At 40.0% G+C, this 20,199-nt stretch overlaps 1 protein-coding gene across 1 annotated transcript in view; it reads left to right on the forward strand.

Moving 5' to 3' along the window:
* The window catches only part of PRKCH (protein kinase C eta), a 231,493-nt gene that overhangs the window by 112,544 nt on the left and 98,750 nt on the right, over positions 1-20,199 (forward strand). Inside the window, exons 3-7 of the mRNA XM_077769001.1 lie at positions 7,828-7,978; positions 10,425-10,459; positions 13,509-13,597; positions 14,892-15,021; positions 17,455-17,582. Of these exons, the coding sequence (XP_077625127.1) occupies positions 7,828-7,978; positions 10,425-10,459; positions 13,509-13,597; positions 14,892-15,021; positions 17,455-17,582 (533 nt within the window). The remainder of the gene's footprint in view (positions 1-7,827; positions 7,979-10,424; positions 10,460-13,508; positions 13,598-14,891; positions 15,022-17,454; positions 17,583-20,199) is intronic.

Consider the following 20,199-nt stretch of genomic DNA (forward strand, 5'->3'; position numbering starts at 1 on the left):
CCTAATTATTCTCTACCCCATGGATGGGATGCCTTGTTAAAACTAACTCTGGGTGAGACATATCAGGGCTCCAGGCCTGCTCACCTCTGAACCCAGAATGTGAATTTCCCTGCTGGGCACTGAGCCAGCTTCCTATTTGCTTAGAGGCAGTGAGCACCTCAGGAGCAAAACAGAGGTGGTGATGTAAGTTTTGGCTGCAAAGCCTATTACGGTTACCTAACATGTTCAAAAAAGCATGTGATCTGAAAAATGTCTCCAAGCCTGGGTTGGTTTGAGGCACCAAAGGATTAAATAGTCTTTTGTTAGTCCTTTTTACTCCATCCTAAGGCAGCAGGAGGCAGTGCAAACAGTGAGGAAGTCCCCTGTGCACTCTGATTGTAAAGTGAGTGTCGAGACTGAACCTGGGCATACAGAGTGCAGTCTGAGATCTCTTTCTTCCTGTCCATGACATCCATCAAGAGAATGTGACAGTGAAAGCCATTGGTGAGGAAGCGGGGTTGGGGAGCAGGGTGCCTGATTTCTTAACCAAACATCTTTCAAAATCCCAGGTGTGTGTGAGTGTGTTTTTGTGCTTTTATTTTCTATTTAACTATTTATTTTTTAAATGTTTATTTTTAAGAGAGAGCACAAGAGTGAGGGAGGAGCGCAGAGAGAGAGAGACAGAGGATCTGAAGAAGGCTGTGCTCTCAGCCTATGCAAGGCTGGAACTCACCAACCATGAGATCATGATCTGAGCTTATGTCAAAGGCTTAACTGACTAAGCCTCCCAGTTGCCCTTGTTTTTGTGCTTTTTAAAGAAAAAGAGGCACCTTTGCAAAAAAAAAAAAAAAGTACAGAAGAGGGAAGAGGGAAGTTTAGTAAAATGACCACATATGAGATATTTCTGAGACATCTGGGATACCAGGGTTGTGGGATAAAGGAAAAGATGGAGGTACACTCCCAGATTGCTTTGGGAGGAGAAAGGGAAGGGACTTTTCACCTTGATTCAGGATTTAGGGGTGGCCACGTAGGCTCTGAGGCAGGTGGGATAAGTCTAAGTTAACTAGTTGCAGGGGAAAAAAAGGACAGGGCATTTTGGGAGGGGTAGAAAGCAGGAGAAAAGGTATTAAGCAATGACCAATGTGGTGGATGGCTGCAAGCAGTTTCCTCCTAAGTCCTACAGGCTAGAGGGAATCATCTGGAATATTCATAGATCTTGTTACTACTATGGCAATAGCTGTTGAAGGGGTGGGGGAACATGATTCAATTCAAGAAATATTAAAAATGCAAGTGAGCTGACCTTTTAATCACTCTTCATAGTATTAAGGGATTCAGAAAGTAAATTCTTGAAAATTAGACCCCCGGAGAGAATTTAATTTGCATCTAGATGTGATAAGTATTTAGTAATTCAATACACATTTTGCACTGGTCAGTATTGACCTAGGTCTCAGGCTGGTGAACATATGCTAGATATAATGTGATCATTAGGCCGCATTTTATCATCTGCCACACAAAAGAACATTAAAATCTGGTCTTTTGTCATTACTCAATGGCTTCTGGAAATACTGCAGAAGAGAGCTGTAGAGTAGAATGAGTTCAGTTCAATCCCCATAGGGCTGAGGACGGGAGATAGTTATCTTCTTGAGACAGATGGGAAACCTGAGAATGAAAATAATTAGGCTGCTTTCCAAAGGTTCTACACATACATACCCCAAAACAAAAACTGAAGCAGGTATACTTTTACCTGTGCCAGAGCCTCTGAAAGCATCGGTGTCATAACCAAATTCATTTTCGCTATTTCTGTGCTTCATTCTTTGAGATTTCTTATGTAAACCCTAGTTTTTACCATTACATAGAAAGTAGTAGTTGATATCTATATAGCATGTATTCTTCCTGGCATATTTATAGGAAAAAAATGCTAGAAGTTGAATTGCTGAATGAATGAATTTAAATGTACATTTAAAACTTTGACAGGTATTCAGGCACCTGGGTGGCTCAGTCAGTTAAGCGCCTGACTCTTGATTTCAGCTCAGACCATGATCTTGCAGTTTGTAAGTTTGAGCCCCAGGTGGGCTCTGTGCTGACAGTGCAGAGCCTGGGTGGGATTCTCTCTCTTTCACTCTTTCTCACTACCAAAATAAAGGAATATACTTAACAAAATAAAATAAAAGTAAAACAAAACAAAATAAAATAAAAACTTTGACAGGTAGTATCAAATTGGTCTCCAAGAAAAATATTCTTGGAGCACCTGGGTGGCTCAGTCAGTTAAGTGTCTGACTTTGACCCAGGTCATGATCTCGCAGTTTATGAGTTCAAGCCCCACATCAGGCTCTGTGCTGACAGCTGGGAACCTGGAGCCCCCTTTGAGTTTTCTGTCTCCCTCTCTCTCTGCCTCTCCCCTGCTCACACTGTATCTCTCGGTCTCTTTCAAAAATAAAGAGGGGCACCTGGGTGGCCCAGTCGGTTAAGCATCTGACTTCGGCTCAGGCCATGATCTCACGGTTTGTGCGTTCAAACCCCTTGTCGGGCTCTGTGCTGACAGCTCAGAGCCTGGAGCCTGCTTTGGATTCTGTCTCATTCCCTCTCTGCCCCTCCCCCACTTGTGATCTGTCTCTCAAAAAAAAAATGTAAAAAAATAACAAACATTATAAATTATATATTTTTTAATATTCTGGAAATAGCTACACGTGTTGAATGCTACCAGGGGCCTAATTCTGTGCTGAACACTTTGAATGCATTACCTCCCTTGAAGAACCCTATGAAGAAAGCACTATGTGGTTTATGGATGGGAACACTGAGGCCTAGCAGGGTAAACACAGCCGGAAGGTGGCAGAGCCAGGACTGGAGCCCATTTACACTCCTACCAGCCACCAGGGGAGGTGGCTATTTTCCCATTCCCATGCAAGTATAGGCACATGAACAATCATTATAATATTTGCCAATATAAGTAAAATGGCATTTGCCTCCTGATTCTTACATGTCCATCTTGGATAGGATTAGACATCCAGTGTGTTTATTGTCTGTCTTTTATGAATTGCCTTTTGATATCCTCTGCCCCATTTTTACTAGTTTGTTCATCCCTTATTATTAATTAAAGAATTGCCTTTTGATATCCTCTGCCCCATTTTTACTAGTTTGTTCATCCCTTATTATTAATTTCCATATATTATAAATAGTAACCCTTTGTCATGTGTTGCTAATCCTTTTTCCCCCAGTTTGTTTTGTTGACCTTTCCGTTTTGTGTCTTTTGCCAAATAGAACTTTAAATTTCTTAAATTGCAGATCTGTGAGTCTTTTATGGTTTTAGAGTATTGTTATTCTTACCTTATCCTAGGACTGTATATTTTTCCATATGTTTTCTTATTTTTCAATAATTTTTTCTTTAACATTTACTTGAGATTATTTTGGTATTAGGAGTGAAGTAAAAGATAGTTTTCAAAAAGCTAACTGGTGTCTAAACACTCTTTATGAATAATCTATCATTTCCCACTGATTTGAACTATGTTCTCTTTAAGCAAAATTGATTTCTGACTTTGGACTCTTCTTTTTTTATGTTTTTTATTAAAAATTTTTTAAAATGTTTTATTTTTTGAGAGGCAGACAGAGACAGAGCATGAGTGGGGGAGGTGCAGAAAGAGAGGGAGACAAAGAATCCGAAGCAGGCTTCAGGCTCTGAGCTGTCAGCACAGAGCCTGATGTGGGGCTCAAACCTACAAATGTGAGATCATGACCTGAGCCCAAGTCGGAGGCTTAACCAACTGAGCCACCCAGGTGCCCCTGGCTTTGGACTATTCTTGAGGTGGGAGCACATTGTGTCAATCATTGTAACTTTAGAATATGTTTTAACATGTAGGGCAAGTCTTCCTTCATTAGAATTTTTGGACAGTTTTGAAATATCTGTGGTACCAACTAAATTTTGAAAAAGTTGTTGAGTTTAAAGACCACATTTAGGGACATTTATTGGGATTTTGTTGAATTTAGAGGTTAGTTTAGAAAGAATGAACAACTTTGTAGTATTAAATCTTTCTATTTAAGAACTTCATTTTTATATATCTTATCATATTCTTCAATGGGGGGGGTTATAATTTTCTTCATATAAATCTTCCAGTTCTTTGGACATGTTATTCCTAGATAGTTTGGGTAGCTTTATGAATGGGGATATATTTTTATTATATATTCTAAATTGTTCTTTTTATATACTAAAGACTGTTAACTTTTAATGATTTATCATTGTCCATCTTATTGAACCCTGTTTTTAGTAGATTAAGCTAATTTCTCCTGAGTTTTCTAGTCATATATTAAATAACTCCAAATCATGACATCTTTGCCTCTTTTTTTCCTGATAGCTCTTTTCTTTTCTTTTCTTTTTTCTTTTCTTTTTTCTTTCCTTTCTCTCTCTCTCTCTCTCTCTCTCAACTTTGGCAAGCACTTTCAGGATGATAGCAACTAATAGAGGTGATAATCGGTCTTATTTGTTTTTAACTTTAATGGGATTTGTTAGTTTTTAAAACTTACCATTCAGCTTTTGACTTGTGGGCATAGTGTTTTAGTCATGTTAAGAAGACAATCTATTCTTTTCGGACATATTTTAATTGCATTACAAATTAAACTTAAGTGCCTTTTAAAAATATTGAAATGATCATAGTTACTTTCCTTTCCCTATTAATAGAATAAAACAAAATAGACTTTCTAATAATATACCCATTGTTGTACTCCTGGGAAAATTTCCACTTGCTCACAGTGGGTATTTCTTATAATAATGCTGAATAGTATAGAATTTCCTGTTATCTGAGTGTCTTTGCTACCTGGAAAGGTCCACGTAAAATGAATTCTTCAAAATGAGGACAAAATTTTGCTAATATTTAAAAAGGGAGGGGCGCCTGAGTGGCTCAGTCAGTTAAACGTCCGACTTTGGTTCAGGTCATGATTTCACGGTTTGTGAGTTCGAGCCCCACATCGGGCTCTGTGCTGACAGCTAGCTCAGAGCCTGGAGTCTGTTTCAGATTCTGTGTCTCCCTCTCTCTGACCCTCCCCCTGCTCACGCTGTCTGTCTGTCTCTCTCTCTCAGAAATAAATTTAAAAAACACATTAAAAAGGGAAAGGGTTTGAAAAACACAACTAAAATTATGAACATCTTTATTGAATGCATTTTGTTATTTTGTCATAGACACTAGGTTTTAGAACAAAATCATTTTTTCAGATAAAATTCTATGCCAGAATACTACATATTTTATTTTTTATTAGTCTAGTGCAGTTTTCTATAGGGTATTTTTAGCAAGTGTTTGAGACTTCATCAGTTTCTCAAGGGCCTCTCCTAATACATTAATATTCAAATTTTTCTCTTAAAATAACTGTCATGTCATTTTTCTATATCAAATTTCTTTTGTTCAACTGTTAACAGATCTAACTCCGCCACAGCCTTATCTACCATTGCCTTCGGGCATGAATCTCACCATTCTGAAACATCACTTTCCATAGACTATATGAAAATTCTTTGATTTTTATAGGATTTTCAGTTTTACTTTGCAGTTAGTTTATATTGCATATTAAGATATTCACCACACATAGCATCACATCCGAGAACCTGAGAGGCCAATGTGATGGGCAAGAGTAGATACTATTATTAAGTGGAAAGGAGTATTTGTGTTGGGGACTAATTGTCAAAGAATGGGAAAGAAAAAAATCTCATAATGTGAAAATACTAGCGTTTTCTAATATTGCTTTCCTGCTCACTTTGTAAGTATACAGACTTTAATAATGAAAATCTCTGCATCAGTATTCATGAATGAGCTGGGTATGTAAGCAGAGGCATACTTTTCCTGAAGTCCATAACTAGATGGTCCAGAAACTTGATGAGAGAAAAAGTTTTCAGTAACCTATAATGTAAATGTAGCATTTTCTTCCATTGTTAACTAAACCACAGAAGTGTTAGCCATATTTAGGTTGTTGTCACAATAGAAATCTTGGATATTTTCAAGTTATTTTACAGTTTTTATAGAAATTTTAAAATGTAATTACTGCTTCATCACTACTAAAGTGTAACTACTGCTGATCACTACTTCACACTTATTATAATGATAAGGTATGCCACTAAGTATTTAATTTATTTTAATATTTTTTCTTGGGAGGCCTGGGTGGCTCAGTTCATTAAACACCCAACTTTTGATTTTGGCTCAAATGATAACCTGATCTCATGATCTTGTGGTGAGATGGAGTCCTCTGACAGGGGTGTGGAGCCTACTTAAGATTCTCTCTCTCTTTCTCTCTCTCTCTCTCTCTCTCTGTCTCTCTCTCTCTGTCCCCCTGTCTCTCTCCCTCCACCCTCTCCCTCTGCCCCTCCCCCACTCACACACTCTCAAAAAATATATATATATTATTCTATCTCACTTAAAATATATACTTGGTACTTGATTTCCTTGTAACTGTGTGTGTGTGTGTGTGTGTGTGTCTGTGTGTAATTTTTTTTAAAGATGATAAAGCTTTACTCTGGGAAGCAATTCATAGGCTTCACCAGACTAAGGAGTCTATGACATGAAAAATGATTAGTAACCCCTGATTTCTTTTTTCTGTTATATATTTAGATATATCTGTTTTATATTTTGGTCCTAGGATTGTATTACATAGTTCCCTTTAAAAAAATGGAGCGCCTTCTTTTCTCCTCTATTCTGGAACAAGTTTCAACACTAACATCATCTTGTTTTTAAAGGCTAAAAATAATTCATGCATGAAACTCTCTGGGCCTGGATGATTTTGAGAGGCAGTCCTTAGAAAATCTTACCACTTTTTTTCCCCTAAACAATCCATCTATTTGGTTTATGTAGCTCTTATTCAATTAATTTTGGTCATTTATGTTTTCATGGAAACCTTCTATTTCTTCCAGGTTTTATAATTTATTAGCAGATTATTCTTGCATTATTCCTTACATTTTCTTTGCATTAAGTGATTAATTGAAAAGCATTGTCTTATTTTACTTCACTTATTTCTTTTTGAGAGAGAGCAAGTACAAGTGGGGGAGGAGCAGAGGGAGAAGGAGAGAGAGAGAATCTCAAACAGGCTCCATCCACACCCAGCCCAGAGCCCACTGGGGGGCCGGATCTCACAACTATGAGATCATGACCTGAGCCGAAATCAAGAGTTGGACGCTTTACCAACTGAGCTGCCCAGACACCCCAAAACAGCATTCTTGAAGAAGTAGTCTTTGTTTTATTAGTCATAAGTCTCTGTAAACATTAGGAAAGTTAATTTTCTATCTTTAGATGGTGAGCAGTTTTGATTCTTTAGACTAGGGGCCAGCATTTTAAAAATGTGAGGTTGGAAGAGGAACTTGGCACGAAGTCCAGGTGAATTTCTACCCATTCCAGGTTGACAGAGGTGGCGTTAAGACTGATGCTTTTGGGCAAGGCGCTCACTGTGCTGTGGCCATTCCCTCCTTCTGTTTGTGAGGATGCCAGAAGGAAAGGCAAATAATGAGAAATCTGTTTTGCCTGTTCATAGTTACAGCCAGTTGATGGACCTGAGGTCCCACCCAGCTGGACAGGAGCTAGAAGGCCCGGCTGATGTCCAATACTGGAACATTAGAGCCCTGGGGAACTCATGGAGTGTGCTGGGGAGACTGGTTCCAGGTCATCACTTCTAATCATTCAGTGGGGATCTCACAGTTCACTTAGGTCCAGCCTTACATATTACGAGTCCTAAGCTCACTAGGAAGCATGAGGATGCTCTGGGGTGTTTTGCATCTTGAAGAAAGAAACAATTTGGAGAGTATCTGAGCTATTTGACTTTCTCATACATTAGGTACAGCTAGATTCATTATACATTATTCTTTTTTCCCTTTCTTTTAATGTACAGCAACTCTCCAGAGAGATCGAATCTTCAAACATTTTACCAGGAAGCGCCAAAGGGCTATGCGAAGGCGTGTCCACCAAATCAATGGACACAAGTTTATGGCAACATACCTGAGGCAGCCCACCTACTGCTCTCACTGCAGGGAGTTCATCTGGTAAGCAGTCCCTGGCTTCTCTCTTCCTGGGAGCTTCTTTCTATAATCCAGGTCTCCTCTGCTCATGTGTGTTTTAGAAGGAAGCATGATTATTAAGAATTGTTTTAGGATCTGATTTTTGTCTTTCCTTCTAATACATTGACCCAGCAATTTAAATTCCTAATGAAAAGAAAGAATCTGAACAATTTGTAGATCCAAGTTTTAGATGTTATTTCTTTTTCTAGTCCTTTTGAGAAAAGTGCTAATGAATCATGAACTAGTTAAAAACCAGTTATTAGGGGAGATAATCAATCAGTAGATAGTAATCAATAAATTGGATGATCAGCCCCTGAGTAAGAGACAAGAAACAACAGTATTCCTTTAACAAAGTATGACTCACATGATGAGTTACAGAAGTTAATTGTTGTAGGTCAAGTGAGCACACAGTAATCTTCAACCTTATGGATATATGGCCAAAGGTAATATCTTTCAGTGATTATATACCATAATCCTTGGCATTTAGGAATTGAGATCATTTACAGTTAAGAACTTCTAGATGAATTGGGGCAGTATCTTATTATACATGTGACTGAAGCTTAAGCCTCAGTGACAAATCTATAATGTAAAATAAATTTAATAGTTATGTTCAATCAGAGCTAACATTAAGCACATTTATTTGGAAAGAGAAGACAGAAATGCCCCCTCAAACACCCCCAAACATACACACACATCCCCGCCTCTGAAGGAGAAAAGGCCATTTAGTATCTATAGCATGAAAGGAACTTCTTGGTTTTTGTTGCAGACTTTAGTCATTTTGTTTAAGTCAAAAGCACTTGGCTCAGAATAATTTTTTTGAGTATTGATTAATGAGTTTGTATTTTGTGGGTATTTTTTTGATTTTTGTTTTGGGTTTTTTGTGGGTTTGGTTTTTTTTTTTTGGTGATCGCTTTGGTTTTTATACCTTTTAGCAGTCAGAATCTAAGGTTAGTGTTCCTGGAATTTTAAATTACAAATAGGGTCTTTTCTAAACCAGAGACCCTAAGCTGGCTGTTGACACGATGCCTACAAATGTGCCATCACAGCGCTTGTCTTCAGAAACCAGTTTCTGCTGCACGTCCTACTGAACAGTTCAGAAGCTCTGGCGTCTTTGAACCCGTTTCCCACCCTTGCAGTAGTCTGTACACTCGAGGTAGCTGCCATCCACCTCTCCTTGTGGTTTACCTGACCTACAAGGTCTGTCACTCTTGATTTCATGTCACACCGTTCTGCTTCACTCCGTTATGTGCCCTGCCTGCCCCTTTGGGCATTTGTGGTGACAACCTGTGACCTCAAGTAACGTTCTTAATGGAAATTTGTTTGATAATTTCACTAAATGTTTTCCACCAAGGAAACATTAACTCCCACTCAACCAGCCTTCGACTGCTCGCTCGTTTGCTCTCTCACACACAATGTTGATGTGTGTGCCACATATTATCGTTAAGAGTATGGACTCTGGCATTCATTCAATCTCATCCCAACTAGAAGTGTCAACCTAGTTAAGTTATATAATCCATCAGTGTCTCCTTGTTTGTAACATAAAAATAAGGTTTTTTTGCTTGTATAATAAACTTCTGTATAGCATTTAAAATACCAGGCGCTATTCTAAGCATTTTACATGATCAGCTGTCTTTTATCTTCATGATAACCCTATGAAGTAGGTACTGTGATCATTATCACCCTTTATGGATGAAGAAACCGTGGCTCAAAGGAGTTCATAACGTGCCCCAAATCATGCGTAGTCTCTCTGGTTTTAGAGTCTGTGTCTGAGCCTTCCTGTGATATGTGCTGCCTCACATGACTTTTGTGAGGATTAAATGAGATGCTATATGTCAGCAGCTTGGCTTAGTGCCTGGCACAACCTCTGGACTTAATAAAAGGGGGTCTCTGTTAAATGAGAATGACAATAATGTCATCACCACCCAGAGAAGATATTTAGGGAGAGACCAAGATGGTAGCTGTGGGCCTGACAGGCCTCTTGTAGCAGCACTTCTGTACCCCCCCACCTTGGACTCTATGTGGGTGACGTGGGCACAGGGAAGAGGGAGGGTGCCTCAAGCCAAGCAGCTGTGGTGGACTCCCATGTTTGCATCACTATCTGTTCATCTTTATGGTATAGGGATGAGAATGCCAAAGAAGGTGGTGGAGTGATGCTTCAGGCTAAGACTCAGTCACATGACCAGATGAGGACCTGGATTTGCNCCACCTGTGCATGTCTCTGGAGCATTCTAATCAGGTGACTTCCTCTGTGTCTTGTGGTAACACACATGCGCTCAGAAATCATTGCATCTTTGCTTCTCCTCTGAAATTGTGTTTTTCATAAAAGAGCAAAGGATGGCATGCGCTTGTTTTCCTTAAGTACTATGCTTTTAGGAGCATTGTTGCTGAAATATTTTCACTGATAACTTTTTTTCTCTATTGTCTTGTACAGGGGAGTATTTGGGAAACAGGGTTATCAATGTCAAGGTAAGAAAACACTTTTAAAAACCATGCTTAATCTTGTTCCTTTGTTAAAAACTGATTATACTATGAGGAAACAGGATACATTTCATTAATACTGTAATAAATAGCGGGTCAGATGAGACCCGTACAGAATTACAGCTTTTTAGTTGTGGTTCAAACTTTGGCTACATTTTAGACAACATAGAAGGGACATTTTTATTCCTAAAGCCCAGATACCTAATAAAGTTTAATTGTTTAGAGTTTTGCGTCTGCATGAAAGCACTAAAGGTAATGCCATTTTGTGAGCAGTGCCCTTAAATCTTGAAGCTAAACTTTTGTCTTTTACAACCCCAGTGTTAATAGAAGTGGCACAATGTGTTGCCTTTTTACCTGTTTGGGGAATAGAAGCGATTATCCCAGCTGCTTTTTGATTTTCTAACTTCAAAAAACATAGTGAGAATTGTTGAAAGTAAGAAACAAGTGAAGAGGCTCTTACTTAGATTTAGCCAGACTGGAGTGATTTGTCTTTTATTTGGGCCTTTCTTGTTGTTAGCTTGAACATCATTACACAGTATATATGTACAGTACCTATTTTCTTGGTTTTCAGTCTACAGATGATTGGTAAAATAGCACTACATATTCCTGCAGTGGTAGCCTCCGTGGTAATAAGGAAATTCAGCCTTCTCCTCTAGAGAAGGTGAGGTAGAACATTATTTCCCTTAGAATGGAATAGGACATATTCTTGGATATAGTTTTCATTTTAACATCTAAGCAATTCTGTGTTTTCAAATTTAGAAAAAAATACTGTTATGACAACAATAATTGACTTTATGCTATTAATCTCAGCCTCAGTTGACAGCATAGTTCACAGGCGAGAATTGATGTCACTTTTTGGCACTTCTCCAGCACAGGCACATGCCCTTTAATCAACTCTGGCCCATCTTCTACCTAGTGCCAGGATATTTGGTGGGCTGATTTTCAGTGGGCCACCTGTTGTTGAAAGAGCAGGAAAGATCATTGGTCAGGAGATGTGTTCACATCTTGTTAAAGGGCATAAAACCAAATATCTGGATAAGAATAGTACACCCTGCTAACACTGGTCAAAGGACATAGACAAAGCAGATTGTCAAGGAAAATTTTCAGGAGTAAGGAGAGGCATTATATAATGATAAAGGGATCTGTATTTCAAGAAGATGTAATAATCCTTAACATGTAGGTCTCTAACAAGAGGGCATCAAAATACAAGAAGCAAAAACTGGTAGAACTGCAAGGGTATATAGATAAATCCACTGTTACAGTTGGAGACTTCACTGTCTCAGTAACTGACGTCCAGCAGGCAGAAATTCTGTAAGGATATCACAATTAGATCAAATTGACATTTATAGACTATCCCACCTAACAACAGCAGAATATACATTCTTAAGTTCACAAGGAATATTAATACAGACCACATTCTGGCCCATGACATAAGCCTTAACAAATTTAAAAGAATAGACATCATAAAAAGTATTTTTTCAGACCACAGTGGAATTAAAGTACACATGAATCAGAAAGATAGCTGGAAAGCACCCCCCACCCCACATATTTGGAGATTAAACAACACATCCAAAATAACACAGAGGAAAAGAAGACTCGAGAAAATAAAAACTCTTGTGAAACAAATGAAAATACAGTTTATCAGACTTTGTGGAATTCAGCAAAAGCAGTACTCAGAGGAAAATTTATACCATTAAATGCATATGTTAGGAAAGAAGGATCTGAAACCAGTAATCTAAGTTTTCATCTTAGGAAGCTAGAAAAAGGAGAGAAGCTTAAAGTGAGCAGAAGAAGAGAAATAATACAATTAAAGCAGAAATCAATAAAATTGAAATTAGGAAACTAGTAGACGAAATCCACCAAATAAAAAGCTGGTTCTTTGAAAAGTCAATAAAATTGATAAACCTCTAGCGAAGCTAATGAAAAAAACAAGCAAACCTCAGATTCCTCAGAATGTAAGTTTTGTCTTTGTGAGGGATGGTTTTGAGATCTCCTCATATAAAAGAATCAGTTTTCTGGGAACTTACAATTTGGTTCTCCTGCAAATTCAGTCTGATGAAAGCTAGATTTTTTTTAAGTATATTGCTATTTGCTGACATGTCCTCTATATTTATGTATTTAATCCTAAAAATCCACACGTTTGAAATATCTTAAAAATAGCATGTGTTTTCATACTGCTTCATTGCAGATTGTTCATCTTTTAATGGCAAACTGAACTCTGTCTGTACTATGTCAGTTACCCAGATGAAGATGAAAAGAAGTTGTTCAGAAGTTCTAAGTATTCAAGTAGTTGAGTGCCTGTTTTGTTTGAGGCATCACACTGCCCAGGAATTCTAAGGGCATTAGGGGCTAGATGTGGAAGATTTGAAATGACAGGGCAAGCTAGGGCTTGTAGAGATTTGAGGAGAGACAGATGCTTTAGTCTCTCTAAAAGGGAGCCAGGGATAGTATATTTTAATGGAAGAGACATTTTTTAAGTTGCATCTTGTTACAAACTTAAGATTTTAGTTAAGCAGTAGGCAAAGACGAAATCCTAGGGTTTGAGCAGAATATGGTCAGTGGGCAAGGGAGGATGAAGACTGCTCCAGGGAGAGCAACTAGTTGAGTTTTTATTGGAACAAAAAGCCCCCCATAGAAGAAAGTAACAGGTAAGCTTGGCTAGCTTCTGGAGAACCTGAAACCTGGCTGGTGAACTTGAACTCTGCTCATTGGCAGTGAGACTCCATTGAAGGTTTAGATCACGGGGCAAGGTGACCAGAATTAGACTGTGAGAGGATTCCTGTGGTGGTAGGTGTAGGATTAAAGCCAGGAAAGATGAAATAAGCTCAGGACTTGAGTGCAGATCGTTTGAGTGTGAGCAGAGGTGTGAGTTAGGGTGATCGTAAAGACTGTGGGGAAGATGGGTGCACTGGCTGTCATCATGTGGGCCAGACACCCATATCCAGTCACCTTGGCATGGTGCAGCCCTTGTTGACTCTACTGTAACTGGTAGACTGTCAGCCTCCAATGAATGTATAATTGTGGCTTAATTTCCTAGTGTGCACCTGTGTCGTCCATAAGCGCTGCCACCATCTAATTGTTACGGCCTGCACTTGCCAAAATAACAATAACAAAGTGGATTCAAAGGTAAGAAGATAGCAGTTTGCTAATCCAGTACCTGCACAAACTCACGTGCACACTTCTCACTCTCTTTTTTTCTCGCTCCCTCCTCTTTCCACTTCCTTTCCATGCTCTTTGAAGCTGATGGTGGTATCAGAATTGAATTTTCTCTCCTTTTTATATTATGGGATTTTTAGGTCTATGCTTGTGTAGCTTGACCTGTCCTTGAGTTGACCCCATTTGGTGATCAGCTGATGACAAGCTCGCTGGATCAGTTTTGCTAATTCAGAGAGAGTTTCTGGGGGACCGACTGATCCCTGGGTTTGGCATCACATGACCAGGATTTGATGTGGAATCCAGCCTCTGCTAGGTAGCTTCTCTCTCAGGCTCGGCCTTAAAAATGAGATCCATGTTTCCTTCACACAGTTTTTGAGGGTTAAACGGGATAGAATTGATGTGATGAGTATTTGTTAACTGTAAATTGTGCTTTCTCAATAAGGCGACCACTCACCTCCTCCAGTGTCTTCCCAGATTTCAAGGAGGATGCATTGCTATATAGAAATGCCTGAACCTCATTCTTGTAACTTGTATTGTGTTCAGCTGGGGTAGGCACATTCCAAATTCTGGAGATAGAAAGCAGATGGAATATTGCTGACAGTCAGCAGATTGGCAGATGCCCTGGAGAGTCTGACTTTGGAACTCAGTGATGCCCTACAGCACACATCTAGCATATGCCTGGTCTAATTATTTGCTGGAATCAGATTGTGAGATTAAAGCAGGACCTTTGCCCTCAGATTGTCACAATGCAAAAGATGGGCAAAGGCTGAAAGGACTGAGAAAGCCACTTGAATGTCCCTTTGTAATGAATCCTTCCTGTAGTTCCATGCTCTCTGGGTGCCGCCTGCTCTCCCCTGCCCCTACTAGTACAATATCTGGAAAAACTCATGGTAATAGCAAGTGGATATAGTCTGTAAAAGACCTGTTTAATCCTAAAGTTAAGAGACTCTAGGAAATAGACATGGGTGTGGGGGAGTTGGCAGGGAGAGATCTACAGCCTGAATATAAAAGATGATAAAATGGTTTTGATTTCTATTTATCTTCCCAAATGGTGAACGATCTAATGCTCACTACATCCTTTCTGCTGAGTCTTGTTCATTAGAAAATGTGCACAGTCTGGTGAGTAAGGCCGGAGTCCAGTGCAAGGATATATACCCAGCTCAGGTGTCATGGTAACACTTTGCATTGGGAGGCTCCTGTTACAACTTCATGAAAGATGTTGGCATGAAATGCTAGCTCCAGTCCTTCTGTTGCCTTTCTACAGGTTGCTGAACAGAGGTTTGGAATCAACATCCCACACAAATTCAACGTCCACAACTACAAAGTGCCAACGTTCTGCGATCACTGTGGCTCCCTGCTCTGGGGGATAATGCGACAAGGACTTCAGTGTAAAAGTGAGATGCTGGGCTGCTACGTATCCACTTCATGAGATCACCATGCTGCAAGCTTTTGGAATTTTTTTTTTTTTTTTAATATTTTTATTTATTTCTAGGAGAGAGAGAGAGAGAGACAGCGTGAGCAGGGGAGAGTCAGAGAGAGAGGGAGACACAGACTCTGAAATAGGCTCCAGGCTCTGAGCTGGCAGCCAGCACAGAGCCCGACGCGGGGTTTGAACCCACGAACCGCGAGATCATGACCCAAGCGAAAGTCCGACGCTCAGCCAACCAAGCCACCCAGGCGCCCCAGCTTTTGGAATTTTATAGGTTCTGATACTGACCTAGGACCAGTGGTTTTGGACACTTTGTAAATTAAATCTTACTGGTTCTATATGTAGGTGTCCCTTGTCAAGCATGTAAAAAGAGCTACCTCTGGTCTAAATATTTTCTAACTGTAGATTTAGTCAGTTGTTAAATTCAGTGTTCTGCCTCGCTGGCTGTCACCTGTTTGGTGCTGAATGCCTGCTAATTGTCATATACTTGAAAGAGGGAAAAAATGGGATCTTGATCAGCAGTCGAAGGTGGTAGGAGGTGAGGTGGCCAAAAGAGAGGCTTGGGTTATGAGTAAGAACAGGTAAGAGAGTAGGTCTAGTGCCCTCACCAGAAATAAGCAAGAATTGAGTAAAAACAGAATGAGAGCTGCCCTGGGTCTTCTTGAAGAGATTGATAGAGATTGGAGAGGTAGGTGGTGTGAAGGATGCTTAAGCTTCAGCCATGGACTTGCACTTCACTAACTGTGGCCAGTGCAGTCCGAGTTAGGAGCTTTGGCTGTAGCAAAGGGTCTGGGAGTAAGGGCTGATTCCTGTCCTGTGAGGAGTTGGGGCACAGTTGGCCTTGAGTCATCTCCCATTGGGTGTTGCCATAACAATGTGGTCACCATGGGATGCAGTCCTGTGCTGAAATACAGGAGAATGTGAGCCTTAAGCTTTGGATAAATCCTGAGTGACTCCATGGAGGAGGCAGAGTTGGTATCAATGCAGCTGGACGACTTCTATCTATTGCCTGGACTTACCAAACCTGCTTCTCTCAACAGAAAGGGACTAGTCACATGTCTTTAGGAAAGGCAAAATTAGAACATCATTTAATAATGCTTTTTTCCTAGATCTATGAAATAATTATTTTGAACCAAAACAGCAGCCAGCCCATGTGTAGCTTTGGTTCAGGCCCTGCTGGGTCTTAACCTGGAAGGTCTCCCCTAGTGTGGGTTTCCAGAGCAGAAGTCACTTTCTGCTTTTGTATGGTTGTTGCTGACAATGCAGAGCTACGCGTGGGGCTCATCTGCATTGTTCTGGCCTCCTGGCTGGAGGGCAGCCCACATGTAGCTATCCATCTCCTATCATTTTTGCTTTTCTTGTCACCTGGTTCTTCAGAAAGGGTACTACAGTGTCTCATTCCAAGAGTGGTGGATTTCCCATGAAGCTAATGAGACTTCACCTCAGGGTCCCTCCCTTGCAAGGGTATCTTCCAGAGCTCCATGCGATCGGATATTCTTTTTCTTAAAGAGGGGCACCCTAAAATATGGAAATTCTGACCCCACAGAACCTGGGTCTGTGCATGCTTCCAGAGATAGGTTGATGCTCCAGGAATTTGCTCCTTGCTGTTACAGTCCTACGTCCCATGGGCAGTACCGTGGTAGGAACTGTGTCAGAACTTTCTGCTGATTAAACCTTGGGTCCTTCATCCTCCTGAGTCAGTTTCCTGTGCACCAGGAACTGAGCTTGCTTCTCCCCTCTTCCAACTGCCATTTACTTTGACCTTTAAAAAAGCTGCTTTTCTCCCCCATGAAGTAGTTAGAACCACAGGCTGTGAGCGCTGAGAAGCACAGCCCCCACAGGATGCTACGTCCTGTGCTGCAAGGGCCACCCAACCACAACAGTACTCGGAAAGAAAGCTGCACTTAGAGGTTTTTCTCTCAGAAACGCCATCTCCATCCTGTTTGAACAGCGCCCTATATGTGGCATTTAGATTGCTATTTTTTATTGAGCAATATAAGGAAAAGCATAAAGTCAGTTGGTATGATTCCTTGTTAGCTAATTGACTGGATTGTCACTGTGATGAATGTTTTGTTTTCTGTATTGAACTGTGCTGTTCAATCAGGAATGCCTAGTACACATGATTTAGGTGAATGTCTTTCATCAAGTCACAGTGGAAAAAAATGGATTTGAAATTTATTATTTGTCAGGATGCCAGACTTTCCACTTCTGCACAAAGCAGACATAGAGAAAACGTCGGGGATTGTTTTGAGTGCAAGTTCAGTTTCATGAGAAGGGGGTGTTGCTCAGCCTGTAGAATTCCTCTGTCATCATCTTTCAGGTGTGGCAGTTGTTTTTTGCAGCACATGTTGGCTTGGCTCCTTCCTGAATATGGATTCCCTTCTCCTCTCCCCTCCAGTATGTAAGATGAATGTCCACATCCGATGCCAGGCAAACGTGGCCCCTAACTGTGGGGTGAATGCGGTGGAGCTAGCCAAGACCCTGGCCGGCATGGGCCTCCAGCCTGGAAATATTTCTCCAACCTCGGTGAGACTTTGCTTTTTTCACTGTATTGTAATTTAGGAGTTGCTCAGATGCTGTGAGTCCAAATGAGGGAATGTGGCATAATCAAGGTTCCTAATCTCAGCAAAGACATTTACAGATTTATTGTATTTTTTAAGAGCATTTTGGTCTACAAAAAGAAGATTCTTTACACAATCATAAGACAAGAAATGACAAGCAGGAAGCAGAAGGATTTAAAAATTTTTTTTTTTTTTTGTAATTAGCTTCCTCTCAGTGTGGTCTGATGAAACCCTGGAATCCAGCGCCCTGAGTCTTAGTTCTCAGCTCGGGCCCTGGCAGCACAGTTGACCAGCAACTATGGGCCTCAGCTTCCTCTTCTCCTAAGGGGTTGAACTTGAAGATCTCTGAGATTCTCCACAGTCCTGGAGTCTAGCTGTTCCACAGGTTTTGTTTATGGATTGTGAATTTATCTCTCAAGCTCAGCGACAAACAGGAGTTCCTTCCTCCTGGCTCTGGGGAGTGGGTGGAGTTTGTCAGTTGCTGTGGACGTGTTTTGTCTTGTAGCCTCCTTGAGTGACCTCCACTTGCTATCGACTGTTAGAGCCTCGACCACTTCCCAGCCCACGTCCTTTTGCTACCTTCCTGGCATTGGGTCTGCAGAGTGCTAGGAAAGAGCCATGGCTACTGTTGTGGTTTATGAAAGGGGTAGCTTGATATCTGGTTGAGGAAAATTCTAGACTTAACTGTTAAATATCTCTGGGTACTTAGGAAGAGAAGCACAATCACAGTCAAGTTCTTGGTTATTCAGAAAAATGTCTGTACTCACCACCCCATTTCCTTATTACTGGTAGATTAGGGCCTTGGATGGACATTGTATTCCTTTATTTCAGGAAAGCATTAGCAAAGTCCAATGTCTAGTTCATGGATAGACATGCAGGATTCTAATACCATGAGGCGTATTTCTTCCTGAAGAGCATAGGTTAAGGATTTCAGCCTGCACCAGGGCTCCTAAAATGTACTAAGAGTAAGATAGACCATGTGGCAAAACCTCTTGGGTGGGCAATGCCATTTGTCATTTGTCACTTGAACCAAGTATCTTTGATATTCTGTTTCAAAGTGGAAAAACCCAGTTACCTGTTATTTGACAGAAAAGCATGACAAAAACCTTGTTTATCAAAAGAGAAGAAAGAGCTAAAAAAAAAAAAAAAAAAAAAAAAAAGGTNAAAAAAAAAAAAAAAGGATTGAGAAATATTGGCTTAGAGTATTCTGGCCAGTATCAGCCCAACCAGGAGAAGTATTTAAGTGGAGGAAGTGAGACTCAAGCTAGTAAAATTTTCTATCTTTGAAATATTCTTGAGCAGAGACCTGGAGGGGAAACTATTAAAAACAATCAGATTTTTTCAGTCTATCCATTTGATAATCTGTAATCACTGTTTCATTGGATTGAGTAAGTAAAATCCCTGTAGCTTCAAGCAACTGCACAGTTGTTTGTTGGAAACATTGCTTAGAAGTTGGTTCAGGGAAGCTGGTCTTTTTTTTAGCTAAATAGGTCAAAAGCTTCAGAGTGTTAGATTTTTGGTCTGTTGTCTGGTGGTAGCTTATCTTATAAATGTCCCAAGGTGGCCATCTGTGAGTCACCTTGCCTTTAGGAAGCTCCCTCGCTGTGACAGGGCTTGTTCCTGGGGCTGAGTTATCCACTGAGGAGGCCACACCTGTTTCTGGTTCAGAATAGTGACAGTTTTGTATCAGAAGTCTTCAAAATTAACATTTTGGCCCGATAGATTCCATTTCTGGAAAGTTATCTTAAGAAAATAGATGATGATCATGACCATGATAACAGCAGCTCAGCTCATATGTATCAAATAGGCCAGGAAACGGTCTAAGTGCTTTATATGCTTTTATTCATTTCTCTTAACTTGCATGGCAGATGCTATAACATCATCTTTGTTAGAAGAAACTGAGGCATGGAGGGGATGGGTAGATAACTTGGCCAAAGTTACAGGATTAGGTGACTGAGTTGTAATTTGAATCCAGTGAGCTTGCTTCAGAGCCTGGATTCTTAATCACCCTGTTTTGAAGATTTGCATGCAAGTGTGTTTATGATGATAAACTAGCAAAAAATGGGAGATAACTTACGTTTCCAGTAGCAAGGAAATTAATGAGTAAACTGTGGTGTAGCCATAAAATAAAATATTGAACAGCCCTTAAAGCTCATGTTATTGAAGGATATCACATGGCAGAATGTTAAATAAAAATGTGTGTTACGAAACAACTATTTTATTATATCTTTAAAAATTAATCAAGTGTAAAGATAGGTATGTATGTATAATTGCTTTTATTTTTTATTTTTGGAGGGGGCAGCAAACGAAATTAGAGGTGTTTAAAATTTTATCCTTCCTACATTCATCCATTATTCTAGTTTTTATATTGATTTTTATTTCTCTTATATAAGTTTAAATATTGTGTAATAAATATTCCTTCATTCCTTCAACATCCTGGTATGGATCCTCTGAGCGAATATGAAAAGCACTCTTTGAATTAAATGGACACCAGGTGGCGCTCTTGGAACCTGACCATCCTATACGAAGCCACTGCACCAGACTAAGGCGTCTGTGTTTTATACACTCCCAATTGAGCTCAA

Source organism: Crocuta crocuta, unplaced genomic scaffold (genome assembly GCF_008692635.1).
Source record: "Crocuta crocuta isolate KB4526 unplaced genomic scaffold, BGI_CrCroc_1.0 scaffold10, whole genome shotgun sequence".
Classification (NCBI taxonomy): Eukaryota; Metazoa; Chordata; class Mammalia; order Carnivora; family Hyaenidae; genus Crocuta; species Crocuta crocuta.